The 23,840-nt window shown below is 38.7% G+C and overlaps 1 protein-coding gene across 1 annotated transcript in view; it reads right to left on the bottom strand.

Annotated features, from left to right (window-relative positions):
• The window catches only part of gcnt2.2.L (glucosaminyl (N-acetyl) transferase 2 (I blood group), gene 2 L homeolog), a 39,267-nt gene extending 28,562 nt beyond the window's left edge, over nucleotides 1-10,705 (bottom strand). Inside the window, 1 exon segment of the mRNA NM_001091721.1 lies at nucleotides 9,596-10,705. Coding sequence (NP_001085190.1) covers nucleotides 9,596-10,517 — 922 coding nt within the window. The 5' untranslated portion in view covers nucleotides 10,518-10,705.
• Between the last annotated feature and the right edge of the window lie 13,135 nt (nucleotides 10,706-23,840).

Raw genomic sequence — 23,840 nt, 5'->3', positions numbered from 1 at the left:
ATCTCATTTTCTTTTATTTTTTGTAATAATAAAACAGTACCTTGTACTTGATCCCAACTTTGATATAGTGAATCCTTATTGGAGGCAAAACAATCCTATTGGGTTTATTTAACGTTTAAATGATTTTTTTTAGTAGACGTAAGGTATAGAGATCCAAGTTATGGAAAGACCCCTTATCTGAAAAATCCCAGGGCCCGAGCCTGTAATACTTGTAATAGTAAAAGACAGATAACAATTTAGATACTTAGTTGTTGAACTGCAACTCCCAGAAACCAAGTGAGAACCAAATATCTGTCGAGGGGTACTGAGAGTTGTAGTTTATCAAAAACTGGAGGGTTGATTATGGATTTTATTCACTGTCCTGAGAAAGGAGTCCCAGCCTTCCTGCATTGTCATGGGTCCTCTTTTCTCTAACTCCTGCTCTGAATAAATCATTCTTGTACGTTTTAGCCCATATATTAAAAGGTAATACTACTCTGTAGATTTTAGCTATGCAAAGTATAGCTAGGAAGTCAAAGTATAAGCAGGAGTATAAGCAGGAAGTCAAAAGCAGGAAGTCAAAAAATTTAGTATAAGCAGGAAGTATAAGCAGGAAGTCAAAAATTTTATATGCTAAATCTGGTTTACCACACATGCAATTTTGTTGAGATGAGTTGCGTATTTCTAGCACAGCCACTGCACATTCACATAATACTGGCACTTAGATATGCTCATAGAACCATACCAGGATGGAGTTTACAGTTACATACATATGCACTGTACTTATACAGATATGGGATCCGTTATCCGAAAAATCCATAATTCAGATAGCTCAGAATTAAGGGAAGGCTGTCTACCAAATTACTACCCCTTTTTCTGTAATAATTAGTTAACCAAACTGATATATAATTAATCCTTATTGGAAGCAAAACACGCCTCTTGAGTTTATTTAATGTTTACATGATTTTCTAGTAGACTTCAGATATAAAGATCTAAATTATGGAAAGATTTGTTATCCAGAAAACCCCATGTCCTGAGCATTCTGGATAACAGGTCCCATACCTGTATAGTGCTACTTGCACTGTGCTGCACCTCTGTATAATACATTCATAATTCAAATACGGCTACAAATAGATATAACTATAAACTGAACTAAGATTATGGACCACATAAAACGAAGGAAAACCCTATTCCGGTTGGGAACTGTTGGGAACTTACAGACATAGGAAGGTGAAAGAAACTGAAATCCATTAACTATTGTGAGGTGTTCAAGAAATTATAAAGAGGAATTAAAATCTGGTATATAAATAATGTACATTGTAAATGTACAAGGAAGTGCTGTCCTGGTTGCTTTTGCAATTTGCAGTTAGGGGATCTATTATCTGGAAACCTGTTCTCTAAAAAGCGTTTTATTAGAACAAACTAATATTTTTTTTGTATATTCTGTTTTTATTGAAAGAATTTTACAGTCATAGCATAACATAATGAAGTTGTAGGTATCATCAGCGCAAGCATATGACATCAGAGATATTGAGCATTTAAAATGCCTTATAAAAATTACACAGATCACATATCATATTGAAACATACATAATTCTCTAACATAATAAACTATCTATGAGCTTTGCAATAAAAATGTATTTGTTGATTATGCTGTCCCAAGTTACTCTGAATCAAATGTACATAACTTAGGGTCTGGAGACCAGCTATGCCTGATTTATATGTGCAGCTTAAGATGAGAGACAAATTATACAATTTACCAATGAAATATACCTTTTAAGAGTGTCAGAGGTGGTATATAAAGAAGGCAGAAAAAATAAAGAAAAGAATATAGGACAAAAATAATAGTAGAAATAATAAAATTAAAGGTGAAGGTAGTCGCTCGGCCGTTTTACGCTCTACTTATAGGATAACCTGTTGACCCGATCATATTTCCCAAGTATCATTTAACATATATACATATAGTGAGCTCCTAGTCCGAGTACAGTAATTTATATTGATCTGACTCCATAAACACAACCCAAGTTGTCCATGTCTTTATAAATATCTCATGTTTCTCATATACATAACGAAGTATCTCGTATCTTGTATTACCCATTTCTTCAAACCATTCCATTGTTGAGGGGGGAATCGTGGACTTCCAAAGTCTACTATCTACTATTTACTATTGGCAGTGGCGGAACTACCGGAGGAGCAGGGGATGCGAGCGGGCCAGGGCCCGCACCCCCTCAGGCCCCCCCCCGGCAGCCCGTGCGCCACTGAAAATGCGGGCGTACGGAGGGGGCACCAGGGCCCGCCCCCTCTAGTGACGCTACTGACTATTGGTCGAATATCGAGGTTTAATTAACCCTCGATATTCGACCATCAAAGTTAAATCCTTTGACTTCGAATATCGAAGTCGAAGAATTTACCGCATTTCATACGATTCGAAGGATTTTAATCCATCGATCGAACGATTTTCCTTCGATCAAAAAATGCTTAGAAAGCTTATGGGGACCTTCCCCATAGGCTAACATTGGTGCTCGGTAGGTTTTAGGTGGCGAAGTAGGTGGTCGAAGTTTTTTTTAAAGAGACAGTACTTCGACTATCGAATGGTCGAATAGTCGAACGATTTTTAGTTTGAATCGAAGGTCGAAGTAGCCAATTCGATGGTCGAAATAGCTAAAAAAAACTTCGAAATTCGACGTTTTTTTTCTTCTAATCCTTCACTCGAGCTAAGTAAATGTGCCCCTAGGTATTACAGCTCTAGTGGCACTTAGGCAGAATCATATTAATGACCTTTTATATTTAAGTACATTTCCTGGGAGCATAGATAAAAGACCTATAGAAGGAATTTTAGGTACATCCATTCCTGTTACTATATTAATTTTTTTTTTTTTTAAACTTTGTATTTATTAAAGCTTTACAGAAAAAAAACATACGATAGAATGTATTTCTCACATTTGTTCAAAAGGACAAGAAATAAAGAACATTTTGACATACATTCTCAGCTTGATTTTTTTAATGCAGTGAAATACCGTATGATCATATACTATATTAATTATTTTGAATATTTTTTCCCATATTTTTCCCAAGCATTCCACTGCTCTTCAGAATATTTGATTTGTAGTTCCGTTTCCCACTTTCTAGTATATTTAGGTAATATCATTACATCTTTGGGGTACAAACTAATATTTTAATGATTTCATTTTCTCTGTAAAAATATAACAGTACCTTGTATTAGATGGTAATCAAGCTGCATAAATCCATATTGGTGGCAAACCAATCCTATTTGTTTTTTAACTGATTACATCTTTTTGAAGGGGTTGTTCACCTTAAAAACTTTTTTCAGTTGAGTTGTTTTCAGATTGTTCGCCAGAAATAAAGACTTTTTTCAATTGCTTTCCATGTTTTATTTTTTTCCGTTTTCCCAAAATCTAAAAATTGAATGTTCCTGTCTCTGGTGTTTCAGTCTGACAGCTCAGTAATTCAGGTTCTGAACTGTTGTTGATATTGGGAGATTAATCGCCGCAAAGACGAGGCGATTAGTCACCAGGCGACTAAATCTCCCCGAATCGCCAGGTGTGCCCTTACCCTTAATGAAACTCAGGGATTCGCTCAGCAGGGCCAAAGATAAGAAATGTATCAAATAATGTATCAATTTAGAACAGTTTACAGGGTTAGCGATTCCCCCTTCCGAGGTCACACATAAAAAATTAAAAGCAATTGGAAAAAGTCTGGTGAACTATCTGAAACCAACTCAACTGAAAAAAGTGTTGGAAGGTGAACAACCCCTTTAAAGGAGAAATCAACCTGTGGGGAAAAAAACCCGTACCCCCCACCACAGGTATCCCTCCCTCCTCCCACCAGGCTAACTACCCCCTGGGGAGATGAGACCGATCTCTCAGTCAGCTTACCGAGGAGCCGGAAGATGGACGCGTGGAACTTTGCTGGTAGAATCTGTGCCGAGGGGGTAAGTATGGAGTATGGGGCATCTCCCTGAGGAGTTAGTTCGCCTGGGGGGAGGAGGGAGGGAGGGCTACCTGGGGTGGGGGATAAAGGTTTTTTTCCACACAGGTTGATTTCTCCTTTAAGAAGCCTCATGGTCTGGAGTGTCAAATTATAAGCAATCCAAATAATAGCTTGCATAATGGGTTGTGTTGGAAAAAAGACATTAATTGTCCGTCATCCAAACAAATACTTTTCTCACTTGCTTTCCATGTTTTATTTTTTTTTTTGGACAGTTTTTCCAAAATTTTAATTTTAATTTTCCTGTTTCTGATGTTTCAGTCTGGCAGCTCAGTAATCCAGGTGTAGATTCTAAACTGTTACAATTTGCTACATTAGTTGATACATTTCTCAGCAGCATCTGTGGAATATTAACTATTGTATCAATTCTAACAGTTGCCTTTAATGAAACCCAGAGATTCTGCTCAGCAGGGCCAAAGAAATGTACCAACTAATGCATCTATTTAGAACAGTTACAGCTGCTTTAGAAAGACCCCTGGGCCCCCAGCAATCGTTAAATCGCTTATTTAAAAATGAAGGTTGAAACATGTTCAGGGAAGTGTATATATTTTATTTTAATTTTACATCAGCATTTAGAAGTAGTGATGGGCGAATTTGCACCGTTTCGCTTCGCAAAATTCGCTAAATGGCAAAAAATGCGCGAATTCGCGCAGGCGTCTCGTTTTTGAAGCCCGTGCCCGTTTTTTCGACGCCGGCGCCCGTTTTTGGCGCCGCCGTCCGTTTTTTCGGAAATTATTTTTGACGTCTGCGAATTTTTGCCGCGAATCTTTGCGGGCATTTCGTGAATTTATTCGCTGGCGGCGAATCGCGCAAATTTGCCGCAAATTCGCACCTGGTGAATAAATTCGCCCATCACTATTTAGAAGCTAGTTTAAAAAAAGTTCATGTACTGTCATTTTGGGGGAATTTATCATTTACTGATTCTCTTAATATGTTTTACCACATGAATGTATGTAAACAAATGTATTTTGTTATTAAGAAAGTCTGGATACATTTGTTTATTCCCATGTATAACATATTACATGTGCCCCCACATCAGGTATTGTTAAATATAGTCAAGCTTTACAGCATTATGCACTGGAAGTGCCTGGAGGCCTGAAGGCACATGGACAGTTGCAGACATAGGCTGACTCATTGCAGCTTTCCTTAGCAAATGATACTTTTCTTAAGTGCTGATAAATCTGCAGGGAATATAGATAAGGAGATTACTGCTGGCACTCTGCCAATACTGGGTTAAGTGCAGGGCTGGAACTAGGGGTAGCCAACATAGGCGACTGTTCTGGGCTTTGGGGGTGACCAATGGAGTCAGTAAACTGGCTGGTAGGGTTGAGGTAAGCAAGTACCAGGTGGCATTGGTGGGGGAGGGCTAGATTGGATGGCAGGGAGCAATGACAACTTGGCCGGCACTGGTTTAAGGAGAACCAAACCCTAAAATGTAATATTATGAATATGAAATTGAAAAGATAGGAAGAATGCAGGGGAAATTGAAAAAATAGGGAGAATGCAGGGGAAATTGAAAAAATAGGGGGAGTGCAGGGCAAATTTAAAAAAATGTGGGGAATGCAGTTTGCTCTAGGTCCAAAACCAGTTAACTCCTGAGAAATCCTGGAGATTTGACAAGTATGGTATAATTCTCCTAATGTAAAGGAATCACAAGAATGGCCTATTTAAATTCCCTCTACTGGAAGACACAATTAGGTTGAAATCTGTCCATCTGCTCGGTTATATTGCTCTCTGTATAGCCAACTTTGCTCTTATGATAAATAAACTTAGTTTGCACAGGCAATTGTTTATTCACTCTTTGAACTGTGTTCAATTATGTAGCATTTTAATATTTTATAGACATTGATAGCAGGACAATACTTCAGTGTTGTCAAGTAGTTACTATATTTATTGTCCAATTTAATGGTCTATATTATAGTGCCATCAGCAGAAACCTACTTAGGGAAATACAGTGATGGCATTAGTTTGGCATCCCAATATGAGAGGGCCTCCTTATCTATAAATATTATTAGTTCAAGTAAGACATTACAGTAGTTATGAGTGCACTCAAGGAATGAATGTTGCTGGCATTAATTTGAGAAAAGAACTATAGCTATAGCTAGATTGTGTCCCAGTATGGTAAAGCTATTCTTACTGTTTGCTCCCCCAGGCTAACAATTGTATCACCTATGCACACCTATCGTGAGAGGACCTCATCAATGACTGACCTGTGTTTTGAATAAAAACACAGGCCAATATACTGGAATCAGCATCCATTGGCAAGCCTTGTATGGCCAGCTCAACTCCCGCACTTGACATTAGCGCAACCCAAAATAGCAACCCAATGTAGTGCAAAATATGCTTTTAAATCTGAAAGGCTTTTAACATCTAGAGCAGAACATGCCATTTGTGACCTTAACTCCATTTACAGTCATAACTCAAACTCCTCATTTTAGCCACATTGGTGGGGCGGCTAATATGAACTCAATAGTAAAATCTGATTAACAGCCCATTAAAGGAGAATAAAACCTCCCATCCTCTGTGGTTAGGCTGAGTCTATCTATCTATCTATCTATCTATCTATCTATCTATCTATCTATCTATCTATCATCATCTATCATCTATCTTCCTATCTATCATATATATTTGCTATTCAATTGGTTTTGCAACCATTGTGTGTCTATTTATATATATATATATATATATATATACACTGTATATATTTGGAAGTAAACCCATCCTATTTAAAGGAGGATTTTCTAGTAGACTTAAGGTATGAAGATAAAAATTACAGAAATATCCGTTATCCAGAAGACCCCAGGTTCCTGAGCAGTCTGGATATATAATATATATTTAGCTATATATATATATCCTGACGATGGTCCCTAGAGGATCGAAACACGTTGATGTCAACAATTGCTAAGATGCAGTAAAGCCTATATTTGCTTTAATCTGACTGTTTGCTTTTATTCAGTTTTGTTATTGTGCCATTTTTAGTGTAATGAAACAAAGGGAGATTTGTCTCCCACCGGAAATCTACAATACTTGTGGGCAACCAGTTTCCCGAATATACCTTTGCATTCATGTTAGTAGGAATCTTTGGTGCTAAAAGATATGAGAATATGTAATTGCCTGACATTGTCTTCTACTTGATTTGCACACACAATCCGTAAATTACCTTCACCTTCATTTAATTATGCAATTCATATAGCTGGAAATTCCGACTGGCACTAATACAAAGGTATTTTGGGAGATTTGTCACCCGCAGGTAGCACAGACCTGTCCCAGGTGTCCCTGTGTACCATATAACTCTTAGGCCGGGGTCCCCAACCTTTTTTTCCTGTGAGCCACATTCAAATGTAAAAAGAGTAACACAATCATGAAAATAGTTTGAGGAGGTGCCAAATAAGGGCATGCTTGGCAATATAGTAGCACCATGTTGACTAGCAGCCTGCAGAAGGCTTCGTTTGGTAGTGCACATGGTTTTTGTGCGTTACAAACCTGCCTACAAGCAAGGAATTTAAAAATAAGCACCTGCTTTGAGGTCACTTGGAGCAACATCCAAGGGGTTGGTGGTTGGTGAATTTAATAATACCTGCACAGCTGGCGTGCGTCGATTTTGGGTTTGACATTCAGCATACCAGGTGACATTGCGCTTGGCACGAATTTCAAACATTTAGAGCCACCACGCTCCAATTCACATTGTCCAACATAGGTCTATTGTCCAGAGTTTCTGGGTGTGCTTATTGTCTGGTTTCTTATTCTTGCCCCTTGAGTGTCCCTGACTATTGCTGATTTGCTGCCTGTACTGACTATAAGCCTGTTACTGACCATTCTTTTGGATCCTGACTTTGTACTGCATTTACTGTTTGGTTTGACCCGTCCTGTGTCCTTGACAGGCCCGGACTGGCAATCTTTGGGTTCTGGCAAATGCCAGAGGGTCTGCTATAAGGTGCCATAGAAAGTCAGAATTTAGTGGGCTGGTGGGGGCTGTTTGGGCTTCTGTGTGGGCTGATTGGGCCTCTGTGTACCTTAAATGCCAAGGCCTATTTTAATTCTCTGTCCGGACCTGGTCCTTGACTACCAGGGCTTGAACTAGGGGTGGAAAAGTAGGCGCGTGCCTAGGGCACAAAACTGGGGCCAGGCATGCACCATAAGTTCTCTGCCTCCTACCCCTAGTCCTGTCCACTCTCGTGCCGGCTGTTCCCGGTGGAGAGGGACTGTGCGCGCATAGCCTATTCATGCAGCAGGGCATGGGAGGCCACATGACTGGCCAGGTTGCCCAGGGCGCCTGACCCAGCACTGTTGACTACACTTCTGGCTCCTGATTCCATCTGGTTTTGACTCGGCCTGTTCTATGACTACGCTTTCCTCTAACCCCATTCCTCCTGTTGCCCGTTACGGTTCCCTTGCCCAGAACTTACACCCTGGTACTTTTGAGACCCGGCAGCAGAGGCGGGCCAGGCCGGCCGAGTGCCCTAGGCAACCCAGCCGGCCAGTTCGCCCCCGCCTTCTACTGTGGCTCACACGCATGCACGGTGTCGTTGCACGTGCATGCGCGGTGGCATCACATGTGCGCGTGCACAGAGACGTTATGCACGTATGTGCTTGGTAGGGAGCGTGTATGTGCTTGGTAGGGGAGCGCACAAGCTGGGTGGAAGGTGCCTCCGGTCTAGTGGTAGGCAGAATAGGCAGCTGCCCAGTGCCCCTCAATCGTTGCACCCTAGGCAGCTGCCTCTTCTGCCTACCCCTACTTCCTGCCCTGCCTGGCAGCAACAGAGTACTCCTGCCAAAGTAAAAGACAGCTGTTATTGGCAGAAGTGTGAGCCGTGACCGTAACCTTGGTGGTGTCTGTTCTGGGTTTTGGGATACTGTACATAACAATGTTTCTCACAAGCCACTGGTTGGGGATCACTGCCTTAGGTTAATGGCACATTGAGCTGTGCCCATGTGAGCCCACCAGGTCCTGTATGTCTCTGTACTGACAGAACCACATGCCAAACTGGCAGCCAGATATCAGACAGGCAGGCCCATCGGAGGTGCCCATACACAGGCAGAAAAGTTTTGTCTCAGTGGGACGAATTGTAAATCTGCCCATGTATGGCCACCTTTGTACTATTTTGGAAACAGTTTTCCAAGATGAGTTCTTTTATATAGTCAGCACATAAATAACACAGAGGAGGCAAGTTTTCCCCCCTCCATCAAATTCTCACACCATCAGCTCCATGTTTATTTTAGGATAACAAATATTTTTTTTATGTTAAAACTAAACTGATCAGAGATAAGCATGTGTTATGGCAACACACTTGTTACAGAACCAAAATATATGTGTTGTATTATTCAACAGAAGGATAGCACATACCCATAGTTTCAGTGCTGGAGCTGTCATGACATATATATCAATGGCCTGAATGCTGTCTGACTGGAACATGGTATGTAGGGCTGACTGTGCCAGCTATTAGCCCATGACTAAGCACCCCAAATGGTGCGAAACACGTAGGTTGGATGGAGATGCAGATATATTTTATATTTTTCTGAGGTTCTATTGTAAAACTTCCTAACCGTTCTAATTGAAATCATCTGCACATGACTTGTATTGTAATGGTAAAGTAATCAAGAAATCTTACCTGGAATTCTGTTCAGTGTCACCCAGTAATGCTCATCAGGGCTGTAAGTGTCCTTGGACCACAGTAACAGGTCAATGGCTCTCTGATCTTCTAGAATAAACTGTGCAAATTCCCTTGTGAGTGCAATATAGGCAGAGCCAAAATAAATTGTAATATTGTGAGGAGGGGGAGGCTTTACGACATTTGTCCTTATTACCCGTGAATTGACTATATCCTCCCGATGAACATATCTGGTCCTTGGTATTGCATGGGCAGGTGGTAATACCCCGGGGGTTATATTTTTCCCTTTAAATGATTTAATATGATGTATTATTTCCTTGTTTGTCTTTAAAGGGAAATCTTGCCCGCACATATTGATGACATATTTCCACTGCACATCTGATGCCACAAGATCTTTCATGCAATTCAGATCAGCCTGGAGTCTGGATATTCCACCATACACCACCGGTTCCATTCTTGATGCAAGAAACGCATTGGGGAAACATTGTACTAAACTGCCCACAGCCTGCATGAAATCAGCAGTCGCCTTCTCGTCAACATGGATACAGTATATATTTTGGGGCATGTAGACAGCTCTGAACAGTCTCTCGAATGTATCAAATTCCTTGTGCATTGTTATTATATAGGCTAACGGAAAGGCAGCCTCTTCTTCTGAAAGGGGAGACATGATGAAGTGATTTTGCCTGACATACTCAGGGCAGCTGGATTGTTCAAAAGCTGTCTGCAATGTTGATTCCGAGGCAAAGGATCTCTGTCCGTTTATGAAAGACTCACAAGTTTCAGCTAATAGTAGTTTCTCCTCAGTGATATTATACCTATGGAGACCTGCAAATTTTAAAAGACTGCTGTTATAATATAAGAGCAGAACTGTAACACTCAGGACAGGGATAGGGAAAATACATCGCACCCAAGAAGTCATCATGGAAGAAAAATTCCTGGGAGTGCTGTACGTCCAGACAGATGCAGTATTAGGCAAATATCTTGTGTGTTGCAGGAGTTGCCTTGTCTCTTCTTTGTGCCGACATAGATGGCACTTTGCTGCGTTTTACACCGTGCGTCTGTGCCATGTCAGTTGCAACACCAGCCTGTGTTCTCTTCCAGTCGGCATCTGATTTTGTGCTAGCTGCAGAATGCTTTGATGACCTTCTGTTCACTTTCAATTTGCATATTAAAGCAACTGAGAACTGATTGGTTATTGTACTAGCAACCACCAACATGTCACTGGCTGCTTAATCTGCTCCCCCTTCATGTTATTTGCAGCCAACTCGTTCTCCTTTCCTTTACTATAAGTCATGTCTATTTTTTTTAAACACACGCGAGTATGTATTTCTTTATTGTATGGCGTTATAATATCCTGCTGTGCTTGCTAGCATTCATCAAAATAAGTATGAGGAAGGAAAAGCAAGGTTAAAACTAAGTAGATTGTATGTGAAAATTAAAGTTTGACATTCAAAGATATCTAATTATACAGATACTAGCCGAAAGAAAACAGGTGGATTTGTCTGTACAGGTATGATGTGCCAGATGTTGGTGCAAGGGAAAATGTAAAAGCACTGCAGTGAAATTACACTGTGAGAAATACGTTTGTAGGTTGACCTCACCTTCTTCTTCTTCTTCTATTTCTGTTCCATTTTTACAGCAACACGCAGCAGGACAATTGGATAGTGCAAAGCTTTATGTTTTGACTGTTTTTAACATTTCTTGTGAAGGTTTTTTGCCCTGACATTAAAGAGGTTTTTTTCACCATTAAAGTAACTTTTAGTATGATGTAGAGAGTGATATTAAGAGACAATTTGCAACTGGTTTTTATTTTTTTTTATTACTTGTGGTTTTTGAGTCGTTTGGCTTTGTATTCAGTAGCTCTCCTGTTTGCAATTTAAGCAATCTGGTTGCCAGGGTCTAATTAACCTAGCATCCATTCATTGATTTGAATGAGAGACTGTGATCTGAATAGAAAAGAGTTTGAATAGAAAGAAGAGTAATAAAAAGTAGCAATAACAATAGGCTAATGGGCTGATGTGAGAAGCAGGTTAACCCAAAACTTGCAGGACGAGCATACACATGTTCTTCTCTATTGGGTGGGTTCGGCCAAACTCTTGCTTCCACCCACCCCATTGTGACATTACTATTCACCACTTATGCCTCCAGCAGCAAACAAAACAAACAAACTTTTCCACGGTACATTGATATTGTTCAGGATAATTTGCTAGTTTCGCCACCGGCGAATAAATTCGCAAATTTGCCCCAAAAATTCGCTGGCGAAATTCGGCGACAATTTAGACACCGGCGCTCATTTCAAATTGTTGCCGGCATCAAAATTGCTTTTTTTGCGAGTTTTTCGCCAGTTTTGCAAATTATACGGGAAATTCATGAAATTCGTGGCGAAGCGAAACGGGACAAATTGGCCCATCACTAATGATAGGTGTAGAGCTTGTACATGAAGATAAAAGTGCATCATTGCTACATTCCACATCAATTTTTTCTTTAAGGTCTTATGCCATGAAATTGAAATGCCCCATACTGGGGGTATTTTACCAACCTAGCAAGTAGCATTGATCAAAACACTAATGATTACCTTTGTTTGTCCCCCAGCAACAGGAAGCAATGTAAGTAGCCCTATGCTAAAATGTGCATTGAAGACCGTCATGCCTCGGATATCATAGACCTTAGGACAATGGCACAAGGTGGTTTTGGCAGTTTTGCTTACTCTCTTTTTTCTATGCTAATTTGCAGTGTAAACTTGTATCTATTTACTAGGTTGACCTAAATCACATATTAACTAAAGATCAGGGATGTAGATGGGATGTTAACTAATGTGAAAGGGCATCTGGCATATCAATAAGGGATGAGTGGTTTATTAACTGGGAAGGAATAGACAAGTGGCATATTAACTGAAGGACAGTAAAAGAACTGGTAGATTAGATTGGGAAAATAGATGACTTATTAACTGGGAAATTGGAAAGGTGTCTTCTTATCAGTGGGGGGTGAGGGTTGGTGGCTTTTTAACTGGCAAGAAGAACAGGTATCAGTAACATAATGGAGGAGAGGGTAAAATGACATACACTTTGCAGGAGAGGGAAGGATGGTATAATAATGTACCTATGTGGATAGAGAGGTGTCACATGATAGGGATCAATATTAAAAACTACAGTGAAAATAATGTTTATATTCCATAGATACTAAGCATTTGACAGAGAGAGTCTTCCACAATTTTCAATATGTCCTATATATATTTCCTCCCTGTTCTACTTTTGCTTGGCTGCACTTCTGGGTTCACTGCTTGCAAAGATGTCCAGTTTGTGGCCAAAGGGCTGCTAACAGCAATCATGAGGCCCCCTATAACTAAGTTAGCAGGGCTATGGGCCCCAGGTGGTCACATTTATTAGCCCGTTGGTCACGTGAGCATCCTGGGTTGTGGGTACAAGTAAAATGGCGTCCAAATGAAAATAAATGTTCCATTGTATATTGTAATGGTCATGGCTGTGATCAATCCAGCCACTCCCCTTCATGTCAAAATCAAGCCCATGATCCACCCAAACACTGCCTATTTCCCATAAGCCTTGCCTTGCCCCCTTTGTGAATTACACTTTCACATCTCTTGGGGATCCCCTTTTTAACGGGCCCATGTTTAGAGTACCCCCTGTGTCCCCCTAATGGCTGCCTGTTTCCCTAACCGGTTACCTGTTTAACTACAACTCCCAGAAAACATAAACAGCCTACTTATGGATCCCCTACTTAGGGGTTGCTCACCTTTGAGTTAACATTTAGTATGATGTAGAGAGTGATATTCTGAGACAATCTGCATTTGGTTTTCATTTTTTATTGAATGTGGTTTTTCAGTTATTTAGCTTTTCATTCAGCAGCTTTTTTAATTTTGCTCTAGTTGCTAGGGTCTAAATTACTCTAGCAACCATGCACTGATTTGCAAAAGAGACTGGAATATGAATAGCAGAGGGCCTGTATAGAAAGATGAGTATTAAAAGGTAGCAATTACAATATATGTAACCTTACAGATCATTTGTTTTTAGATTGGGTCAGTGACCCCCAATCTAAAAACAAAGCTGGAAAGAGTTAGAACAAGGAGACAAATAATTGAAAGACTCTAAAAAATAAATAATGGAGACCAATTGAAAAGTTGCTTAAAATTGGCCATTCTATAACATACTAAAGGTTAATGTAAATGTGAACCAGCCCTTTAAAGAACCAATAACATGATTTTTTTTTAAATATTCATAGTTTGTATATGTTAATTGAGTACCTAAAGATGGACTATTCTTGCCAACAAATGTCCTATTTAATATCAGAGAAGTTTTATTTCTATAGTGCTTTATATAGTGAGAGCTACAAATGCCCATTGATTTCGGTTATCGGCTGTACAGACATGAAACTTTTTTTGCCCTTTTGAGCTTGCATGACTGCATACCTCCCAACATTATATAAACGGACTTCCAGTACAAATGCAAGGCTGCAGGTTGAGCTAAAGACAAAAGAGGGACTGTCCCGCTCAAAAGGGGACAGTTGGGAGGTATGCGACTGCCCTATGGCTCAATAACAGCTTATTTATATAAACTGTAGCAGTGTTTCCAAATCAAATATACAGGGTGCGGGGTAGTAGTAAATTACTTGTTAATGCAGCTGTAGATACTGGTTCTAAGTAGCACAATCACTAAAATGTGTGTTTATAGAGGGCAATGTAGTCAGATTTCTGAGAAGTTGTGCAACATAATAGGATGCCTTAAGGAACAGATAGGGAATATAACAGCTCCATTGATCAGGGGCATCTTTATGTCTTGTATCAGATACTGGACGCCATTTTGTATGTTAACTGTGTACATTCATTTATTGTGCAGCATTGTGGAATTAGTTGGCGCCTTATAAAATATGTGTTAATAATATTTCTACCTCCTCCACAAACATTTTGTGTTTATATACAGCTGTAGATACTGGTTCAAAGTAGCACAATCACTAAAATGTGTGTTTATAGAGGGCAATGTAGTCAGATTTCTGAGATGTTGTGCAACATAATAGAAACTGATGCCTTAAGGAACAGATAGGGAATATAACAGCTCCATTGATCAGGGGCATCTTTATGTCTTGTATCAGATACTGGATGCCATTTTGTATGTTAACTGTGTACATTCATTTATTGTGTAGCATTGTGGAATTAGTTGGCGCCTTATAAAATATGTGTTAATAATATTTCTACCTCCTCCACAAACATTTTGTTTGTTATATAAATTTGTCCCAAATCTCACACTTCTGTAAAGTAAGACATAATGTTCAGAATAAAAATGTTTAAAAATTTTCAATGTGGCCTATGTATTTGAATGAAGTTTCATTTGCTCATACAAGTGGGCAGCCCCGTTTTATTGATCTCATCTGTTTATCAACATAATAAGATTTTACTGGGCATTGGAACTGATATCTTGCTTGCTGTATTTTTTTGTTTTGTTATTTTTTTTAACACAAAACAGCTATATAAATTATCTAGAATCTTTTTACAGTTTAATTTTTCAGAATAAAATTACCCTCATACTTTTTTAGAAAATAGAGCATGGACCAACTCTCTAGGGAGATGATAACAACGTTAACTAGACCTGTTCCTCACACGGGGCATACCACTTACAGTAGATTCACTAAATAATATATGAAGGAGGCAGAGCTTGGGATGATTGGGTGGTAGAAAGTGCTGAATGTACCTCTCATCTCCTGTATTCACATCAATTAGCACATAGTGAATGAGTAACATTATTAATTATGCTTTGGTTTTAGTGCTGCATTAAGTAGACAGAGGAGTCTGGTGGAAGGGTTCAGATACAGTGAAATAAAAAAAACCATATCGAATTAAATAACAAATGCAGATCCAATCTCACACCAATGGTTCAAGTAGCATCTTCATGAAATGAACATCTTAATAGCATCTATTTTAATAGCATATGGGCAGTGAGAGGTTCAGGCTTGAGTCATCAACTACAGCAAAAGGGAAAGTTGTGGCCATCCCCAAACAAGAAAGAGAAAATTCATATATACAAAGACAAGAAATGCTATGCTATGTTGCGATTACAGCTTTCAAAAATGCCCTCCACTTTTTTACAAAACAGGGATTGTTTGTCCATATTTTACAATATATTTAAGATGGCCAAAAGTCATCCTCTGTCTGGCCAGTCCTATGCTTTTATCTGATTCACTAAGAATTCTAACATCTCCTAGGACAGGTGGAACCACAAAATTCATGCAGATAAAGACAAGAATTCCCTGACATTGACTCATATCAATATATGTAAAACCTGAATTTTGAGGGAACGCTCACATTGCACCCCTGTTTAAAAATGAAAATGTTTTTTAATGGTGAGCACAACTGTCCCTTTTATTATAGTTAATCCTGGAGCGGTGGCTAGCTCCATGTTGTAGCTCCCATCATTATAACATCTGTCAGGTGATCTCTGTGGTGTCCAATATAAAGGACAACCATTTAATTTTAACGTTAGAAAGAAAACATTAGACCCTACAGAGATGCCTAGATGAATAATATAATTATTAATGAATCAGATGAAAGTGAGTGTAGGACTGGCCAGGCCAGGGATATCATAGTCTTATCATAGTTGGCCATCTTAAATATATTGCAATATGTAAATAAACAATCCCTGTAAGTGTGGACATTTATTGGTAGAGTTATCCACAATATGTCTTAAATCCTTAATATACTGACATGGATGAATGCAGAGGATTTATTGTCTTTATCCCTATCATTTAATAATAATTACCATATGAAATATCACTTGCATCAATAGTCATATTGTAGTTTACAGCAAAGTACAGAGAAAACAATGCAGGTATGGAACATTTTATCCTGAAACAACATATTCAATTATGGCATTGCCATCTTCCAATTTTTTTACAAATTAGCTGTTTTCTACTTGTACTAATTAAACTAGCATGAATTAATACCAATAGCAAAACCATTCTGTTTATTGTTTTTAGCATTAAGTTATGGGGATCCATATTACGGAAAAAACCCATATTGAAAAAATCCAGTCCCATGCATAGGATCCATACCATCATAATGAAAACTGTAATTCTTATACCTGTAGTAACAATACTTTTGTTGTATGTGGGGTTCCCCAAACATTTTTACCTGTGAGCCACATTCAAATGTAAATGTAGTTCAGGAGCAAAATAAGAATAAAAAAAAGTTCCTGTGGTGCCAATTATAGTCTATTGGCAGCATATAGGATCTTTGTTTGACAGTGCACCTTATACCACTGGTTGGGGATCACTGCATAACAGCATTAACTATTGGCTGCAAATTGTAGATCAAAAGCTCTGCTGATCATAATTGGACACTGTGCAAAAGCCAAAGCTGAAACTTTGAATACTTTCAGCGGAAAAGTTACAAAACTCATTGTTTTACTGCTAACAGCATTCTTCAAAGTGCCATTATGTATTGTTTGACTTATTTATACTGGATAGAACTATTGCCCTGTCCATGCTTGAAGTCAACTTCAAACACCTCAGACTAAAGGAAACGAGCATTGTTGCTGGAATCCCTGCTGCTAGTTAAACATACTATACACACACTGTAGCTTTTTGATAAAAATGTACTTATATTGTTATGGTCATTGCAATTGTTTGCTAAAGCTAGGCATACATGGTAAGATCCACTACTTGGGCAAAGGAGCCAAGCAAGTGGAGATTTACCCGATTTGGACACCAAAGTGGTCGGACGGGGAGTGGGTTATTGGGCCAATAATCAGATCATAATGGGACTTGAGAGATCCATGGGGAGAGGACGAATGCACCAGACAAACATGCCAGATCGGATATCAGTCAGGCAGTATCTCTGCAGGTGTTCAGTCCGTAGTCTTTTATAGGCCTGTGTATGGAGAGTTTGATAGGTTTGTGTGGTTGGCTATAAAATAAGGTATGCAGTGCCTCCAATGCTTCTCTGTTTGAGGTTTAGTGCTAGCTATAAACCTGCAGCTCCCCTGCATTCTAGACACACATGCTGAGATCCCCTACCCCGCGCGAAGGGCCTCAAAGGCTTGCAGACCCGGTTGCAATCACCCTGCACCCCCAGCAGTTACACCACTGTAGTATAAGTGTCTCTCATCTGGCCTCAATACATGGAAGCATTCCTTCTGCTGAACACTTCCTTGATATACCAGCTTACACAGTACCTCAAAGTATTAGCCCACAGGGTGACCCTACTTATGATAACTGAATGCACACTGATATTTAGGTCTGCTGCTATCAGCCTGCTTTTTTTTGCAGGCTGAGAGGAGTGGATCTACTCCCTTATGCAGCTGCACTTTTCAGTGCAGATAAATGGAGCTGCAGAAGGGAGCGGATCCACTTCTTTCAGCCTGCAAAAAAAAAACGCAGACTAGGAGCAGTGCCCTCCGGTCAAAGGTTCACTTCTTATTATACAAGCTGAGCACAATTACTGCTACCAAAGGGGCCTATTCATTATGCTGTAAAAAATTATTTAGAGCAGGAAAATGGTGTAAAAATCTGTGTAAAATAAGTGGCCACAGTGAAAAAAAAAGCCATAAAAAGCTGCTGGATCATCTCTTTTTACACAGCATTTTCAAACATGCTGCTGCTTTTTACACTGGAATCGTATGCCATTTTTAAATAGTGATTAGGTGCATTTTGTCACCATTTCTTTTTATACAGCATATTACATACAGTAAGTCTCTAAAAGCATTCACAAAATGCCTGATATGCCTCCCAGGGAAACAGGAACTAGCATGCCTCCCAATTTTTCCTATTTAGATCGAATAGTCCCAATTTGTGGGACCAGGAATGGGAAGTGTCAACACAATTGGGAGGTTTATTTTGAGTGTGAAAATTTGGATATTCTAGTCAAGAGAACAGTATTTTCAAGGAAATGTCTCTTCCTCAGCAGCCTATATATGAGATAAAACAATTTCCGAACATCACAATATAGGAGAAAATGATAAAAAATTGCCCTATCTTACATAGCTAGCTGTGCACAGAAACTGCATGCATCATTACAGGGACATGATGAGAGTGGCAGAAAGGGCAACAAATTCCCAGCTGTTCCATTGCTGATTTTGGCAAGAGGCTAGAGATATTAGGCATACCCCTCTAGTCTCTTGATATATATATATATATATATATATATATATATATATATATATATATATATATATATATATATATATATACTCATATATACAGGTTATATTATGATATATTCATCTATTTACTGTGCAATGCTCTAGTGACACTTGCTGGCTGCAGTCTGTAATCACAAGTAATGTTGGAAGGAATATTTACCATGACCAAACTAAGCTGTGTCCAGTGTATTTTCATCAAAATACATTGATGATACACTTCATAGTAATTATACTTATGAACTTATACATGCAACTGACCTTTGTATGCAAAATTGTGTTTTATATATATCACTATAGCCTAGATGAGATGCATGGCCTAGTTAGTCATTTACAGTAACACAGGTAGGACAAGTGAAAACAATACAGGTCCATAAAGCTGTCTCTGTAAAGCCCCTCTGCCCAACAAGGCATGAGAGAATAATTATAAAGGGCTTTTTAATATGGTCGTTAAACGTCTTACAAACTTCCTCACTTGAGTACAGACAGAAAGCTGTGTACAAATAAACATCAAGATTTACCCCCTTCTTTTTCATTCCTGCTCTGGGGCAAATTTATTTATAGGCACCGGAGGGCCCTAGCCTAGGGATAAAAATTTGGGGGTGCCATCAGGTGTCTATTTAGAAAAAATCTCAGCTGTCAATCAAATATGGTCTGCCCCTTCTCTATGCCTTAGGCATAGGCATTCAGCACTTCCTAGATGTCACTGCTCTCCACACATTCCCCCATTTAACTGTGTAGCGAGTGCATGGGAATGGACATCAGGTCCCCCATTCTGGTGCACAAACAAGATTCGGAGATGATGCAAGGGATGTCTAAATAACAGTGTCCACAAAATGGCTCCTGTCTGCTTGCTATAATTATGAATTCCCAGACTGATGGAAACAAGATTCAGATAGTTAATACAGTTTAATTAAAGTTCATTTTGCCTGAGTAACATGATAAAGTAGGATTTGTAATAATTTTTTTGGGTGACAGGTCCCCTTTAAGAAAAAATATTCTCCCTGGACATTTGTGGCTAAATCTGGCATACATCTGAGGGTGGGCCGAGGGCCTAGGCAGTACAGACATAATATTTGACAGAATCTTATTGAATTTTCAATAATAATACAGATTTCAATACAGGTATTATACAGGTTTCCATTATCCGGAAACCAGTTATCCAGAAAGCTCTGAATTCAAGGTCATCTCCCATAGGGGCACATCTATTTACCTGTGAATTTTTGCCGAGATCTATGCCAGTCTTTGCACAGTTACGTCAGAAGTTATTTCATGACTGATGTATTCATCAAAAATGCACTTTTGCATATGACTTTTTTGGAATACAGGATATGATGTCACTGACATAATAATGTTGAGGATGTAGCTTCATTGTATTATTTTGTCAGCCAGAAACTGGCAAAATAGATTTGCACACAATTATCAGATTTACAATCGCTCACCTGAGCGTAAATTCGTCTGGCGAAAACCAGCAAAAGTTCACCAGCGACAAGGTTGCTAGCGAAATTTATTTGTAAATTGTAAATGTAAATTAGTCAAAAAAATACAATTCCCTTGTTAGTAAATGTGCCCCATAGACTCCATTTTATTCAAATAACTCCGATTTTTAAAAATGATTTCCCTTTTCTCTGTAATAATACAATAATTAATCCTTATTGGAGGCAAGAAAGTATTGGTTTTATTTAATGTTTATTTAATGTTTAAATGACTTTTATAGTAGACTTAGGATATGAAGATCCAAATTAAGGAAAGATTTGTTATCTGAAAAAAACCCAGGTCCCAAAAATTCTGGATAACAGGTCCCATACCTGTATGATAGTTGATATGAGATATAGAATCCAAAATAACAACTCTGTCTTCAAAAATCCCAAGACAGAGAAAGACAACTGAAGGAATGAACTAATGACCCATTATGATCTATACCCAGTGGATGAATAAGGAAAAGAGAGAATGAAAAAAAACCCCAAGAAAACATTGTATCCTAATGAATGCCATGTCAAAATTAGAATAAGCGTGAGATCAGTCAGCCGCAAACCAATTTCTTAAATACTGAGCATTTTAAAGATCTGATCTCTATTAAAATAGATGGACCAATTCTCTTTAAATAATAGAATAATAGAAAGGTTTTCTCTTCAATCATTTAATTGATTGCCTCCTACCAACGCAGTTGGTCGCAGTATAATTAAGCAGTACAGACATAAATATAACACTGCTATTGGAGTTTCTCATTATTCAAATCCTATAAATAATATTAGAGCAGTAAAATATTTTATTGCATAAGATGTTTTAATAATGAACTTGTCTGTAGCATCCATCCCCTTTCTCATGGCTTGCACACTGGAAAAATGTCACTTTGTAGAAATGCTATAACCACAGGAAACCCCCTGGAAAAACAACACACATAACACATTTATATCAATAACAGGAAATATCAGAACATCTGTCTGTTAAAAATCTGCTCTTTGTATTTGTGAGCACCAATTGTAAGGGAAGCATGTGAACTGAAGGGCAAATCACTTTGACTTACTAAAGGTCAAATTCTTTTCTCCTTTTCAATTCAAGTAAAAATTGGTGTTTCTTCCACTGCAGGATTTTTTTACATCTAGAAAATGTGCAAATACAAATGTCTAATTTCCAAAATGTTTTGGCGCACAGTGAGATTTTTTTTTGGCAGTGCTTTATTTGCTCCATTTAGTAAAACAATGTTTTTATTCCGTGATAGATTTTTCTGCAAAATAAAAAACGCTCTGATGTGGAACTAACCATTATAACCAGGTCAACTATTGTATGTTTTGTATGTATTGTAGGTTTACCAGTTTCTAAATAAAAAAAAGTCAGTAAAATAATATGAGGAATTTGAAAACACACATAAATATATATAGCAGTTATAATAAATGGGGCAAAACATACTTTTCAACTGGATAGAAAAAAACAGTTGAAAGGAATATATACTTTTGTAAACAATTTTACTTCCTCTGTAACTGACAGTTGCTTTCCTATTGAACAGTATATAACTGCAATTTAACTCATGTCATATATTTAATAAAATGCAAAAAAATGGGACAAACAAATATGTTGGCCAGACAAGTAAATCATTAAAATTTCTCAATATCTGAATTTAACTATCACAAACAACTTTACCTTTAAATTAGATAATTTGCACATCACTTATCCGGAATTAGAAATCTCTTCTACCCTGAACAAAACTCTTAACTATAAAGAACAATGTGACTTAAAGGACTGGTCCCAACATTCCTTCTCCTGGTTAGAATGAGTAATTATTCTCTCCCTCAAATAAAACACTAATACCTAGGCTAAGATGCATATCCACAAAATATTTCTGGGCTAAAAAACATCCAAGGCTAGCCAACGCAAAACTAACGTCACATAAGAATCAAGGACACCTAAGCCTCTGACATTGGGAACTTGAAAGCTGTAATGTGAAATTGCTGCCTAGACTGGATTTTCTATAGATTAGATCAGTGTTCCCCAACCAGTGGCAACATGTTGCTCTTCACTCCCATTGATGTTGCTCCTAGTGGCCTCATAGTAAGTGCCCATTTCGAAATTCCTATCTTAAATTCACATTGTGGAGGCATAACAAAGCTTCTTGCAGGCTAACAGTCCTCATAGGGCCATCAATTAGTTCATCACAGTCCTTAATTGGCACCCACAAGGATATTTCTTTCTTGCTTGTGCAGCTTTACCAACAGTTTTTACATTCAAATGCTGTCAAAAAGGTTGGATTAGATAAACTCTGGGTGTCAATTGAACAGGAGTCAGGGATTTCCCTGTAGGGCCAGAACAAGGTGTAGGCAGAAGAGGCAAGTGCCTAGAGTGCAACTGTGGGGGCACTAGGCATATATCTCTTCTCCCGCCTACCTTTAGTCTGGGCCTTTGTCCCCCCCTTTGCCTGGTCGTCATTGACCTACCCCATAGCCAACCCAGGTTGTCGTGGCACTGTTTCCCTGCTCTAAACCAGCCAGTGGCTGCCAGTGAAAAATCGGCCTTCAGGGACAGGAGCAACACAAAATTATTGTACACGCTACAAACATGGGACAAATTTGCGACATCAGGAAGATAGAAAAATGACTTTTCTTTATCAGCACCCACCCACTCAATCCCTAATTTCCTCTAGGATTTAACCTATAAGATTGGAAAATAAAGCTCCATCAACAAGTTTTCTAAATAGTCCCTGGCAACAATATTTCAAAGTTGGGAGAGATAATTCAACACAGACCACCCAATGATTTGGATTATTTCTGCTAGGCACAAATAAAACACTATATTCACACACAATTGACTATGGTGAATAACATCCCCTACACCTATGTAAATCTTCTGGGAGTCCAGCAACCCTTCATCTAAACTGATATCATATATTTATAAATGTTTATTAAATTACTTGAGACCTGGAGAAAAATAATAACTCATACTGCAGAATTATTAAACTTAATCAATTATTAAACTTCTCTGCCACTGGTACAGAAAACAATCTCAGCTAGAAAAACTTTTCCATTGAGTAGTTTCCTCATGCTGGAGATGTGAATCTGACAAGGGGACGTTATCTCATATCTTCTGGGGATGCCCAGCCCTGGCAAATTTTTGGTACATGGTAAGAGATATAAGAAGTAGAATGACGGATATTTATATCCCCACTGAACCTCTACCTTGAAGCCTACCACTCATGTGATACAAGAAATCACTCATATCGTGATGTGCGGTTCAACAAAAATTTTACCCTCACCCAACCTGCCCACTCCCAACCCTCATCTGACCTGAACACCGCAGCAATAAAAAATAGTAAAAAAGAGTTTGGAATAGAAGAAAATGAAACAATGGAAGATAAAGAAATACAATAGGAGGAAAGAGAAAAAAAGGGAAGGGGGTGGGAAGGGGAGAGCAACACAGACAGGTAGGGGCTAAGAACAGAATGGAAAGGCAAAAATATACAAAAGATCCCTCTCTGTTCTGTCTGTTCACAGTCTGGATCAATGCAAGTAATTAGGGGGAATAAAACTTGCTCCTGTGTAAGTGGTTTGGCGATGTTTGCTTATTATACGCAGTGTTTGATAACAATCATAGCTAGTTATACATTGACTTTC

This window comes from Xenopus laevis, chromosome 6L (genome assembly GCF_017654675.1).
Source record: "Xenopus laevis strain J_2021 chromosome 6L, Xenopus_laevis_v10.1, whole genome shotgun sequence".
Lineage (NCBI taxonomy): Eukaryota > Metazoa > Chordata > Amphibia > Anura > Pipidae > Xenopus > Xenopus laevis.
This window is presented reverse-complemented; position numbering and strand designations above follow the sequence as displayed.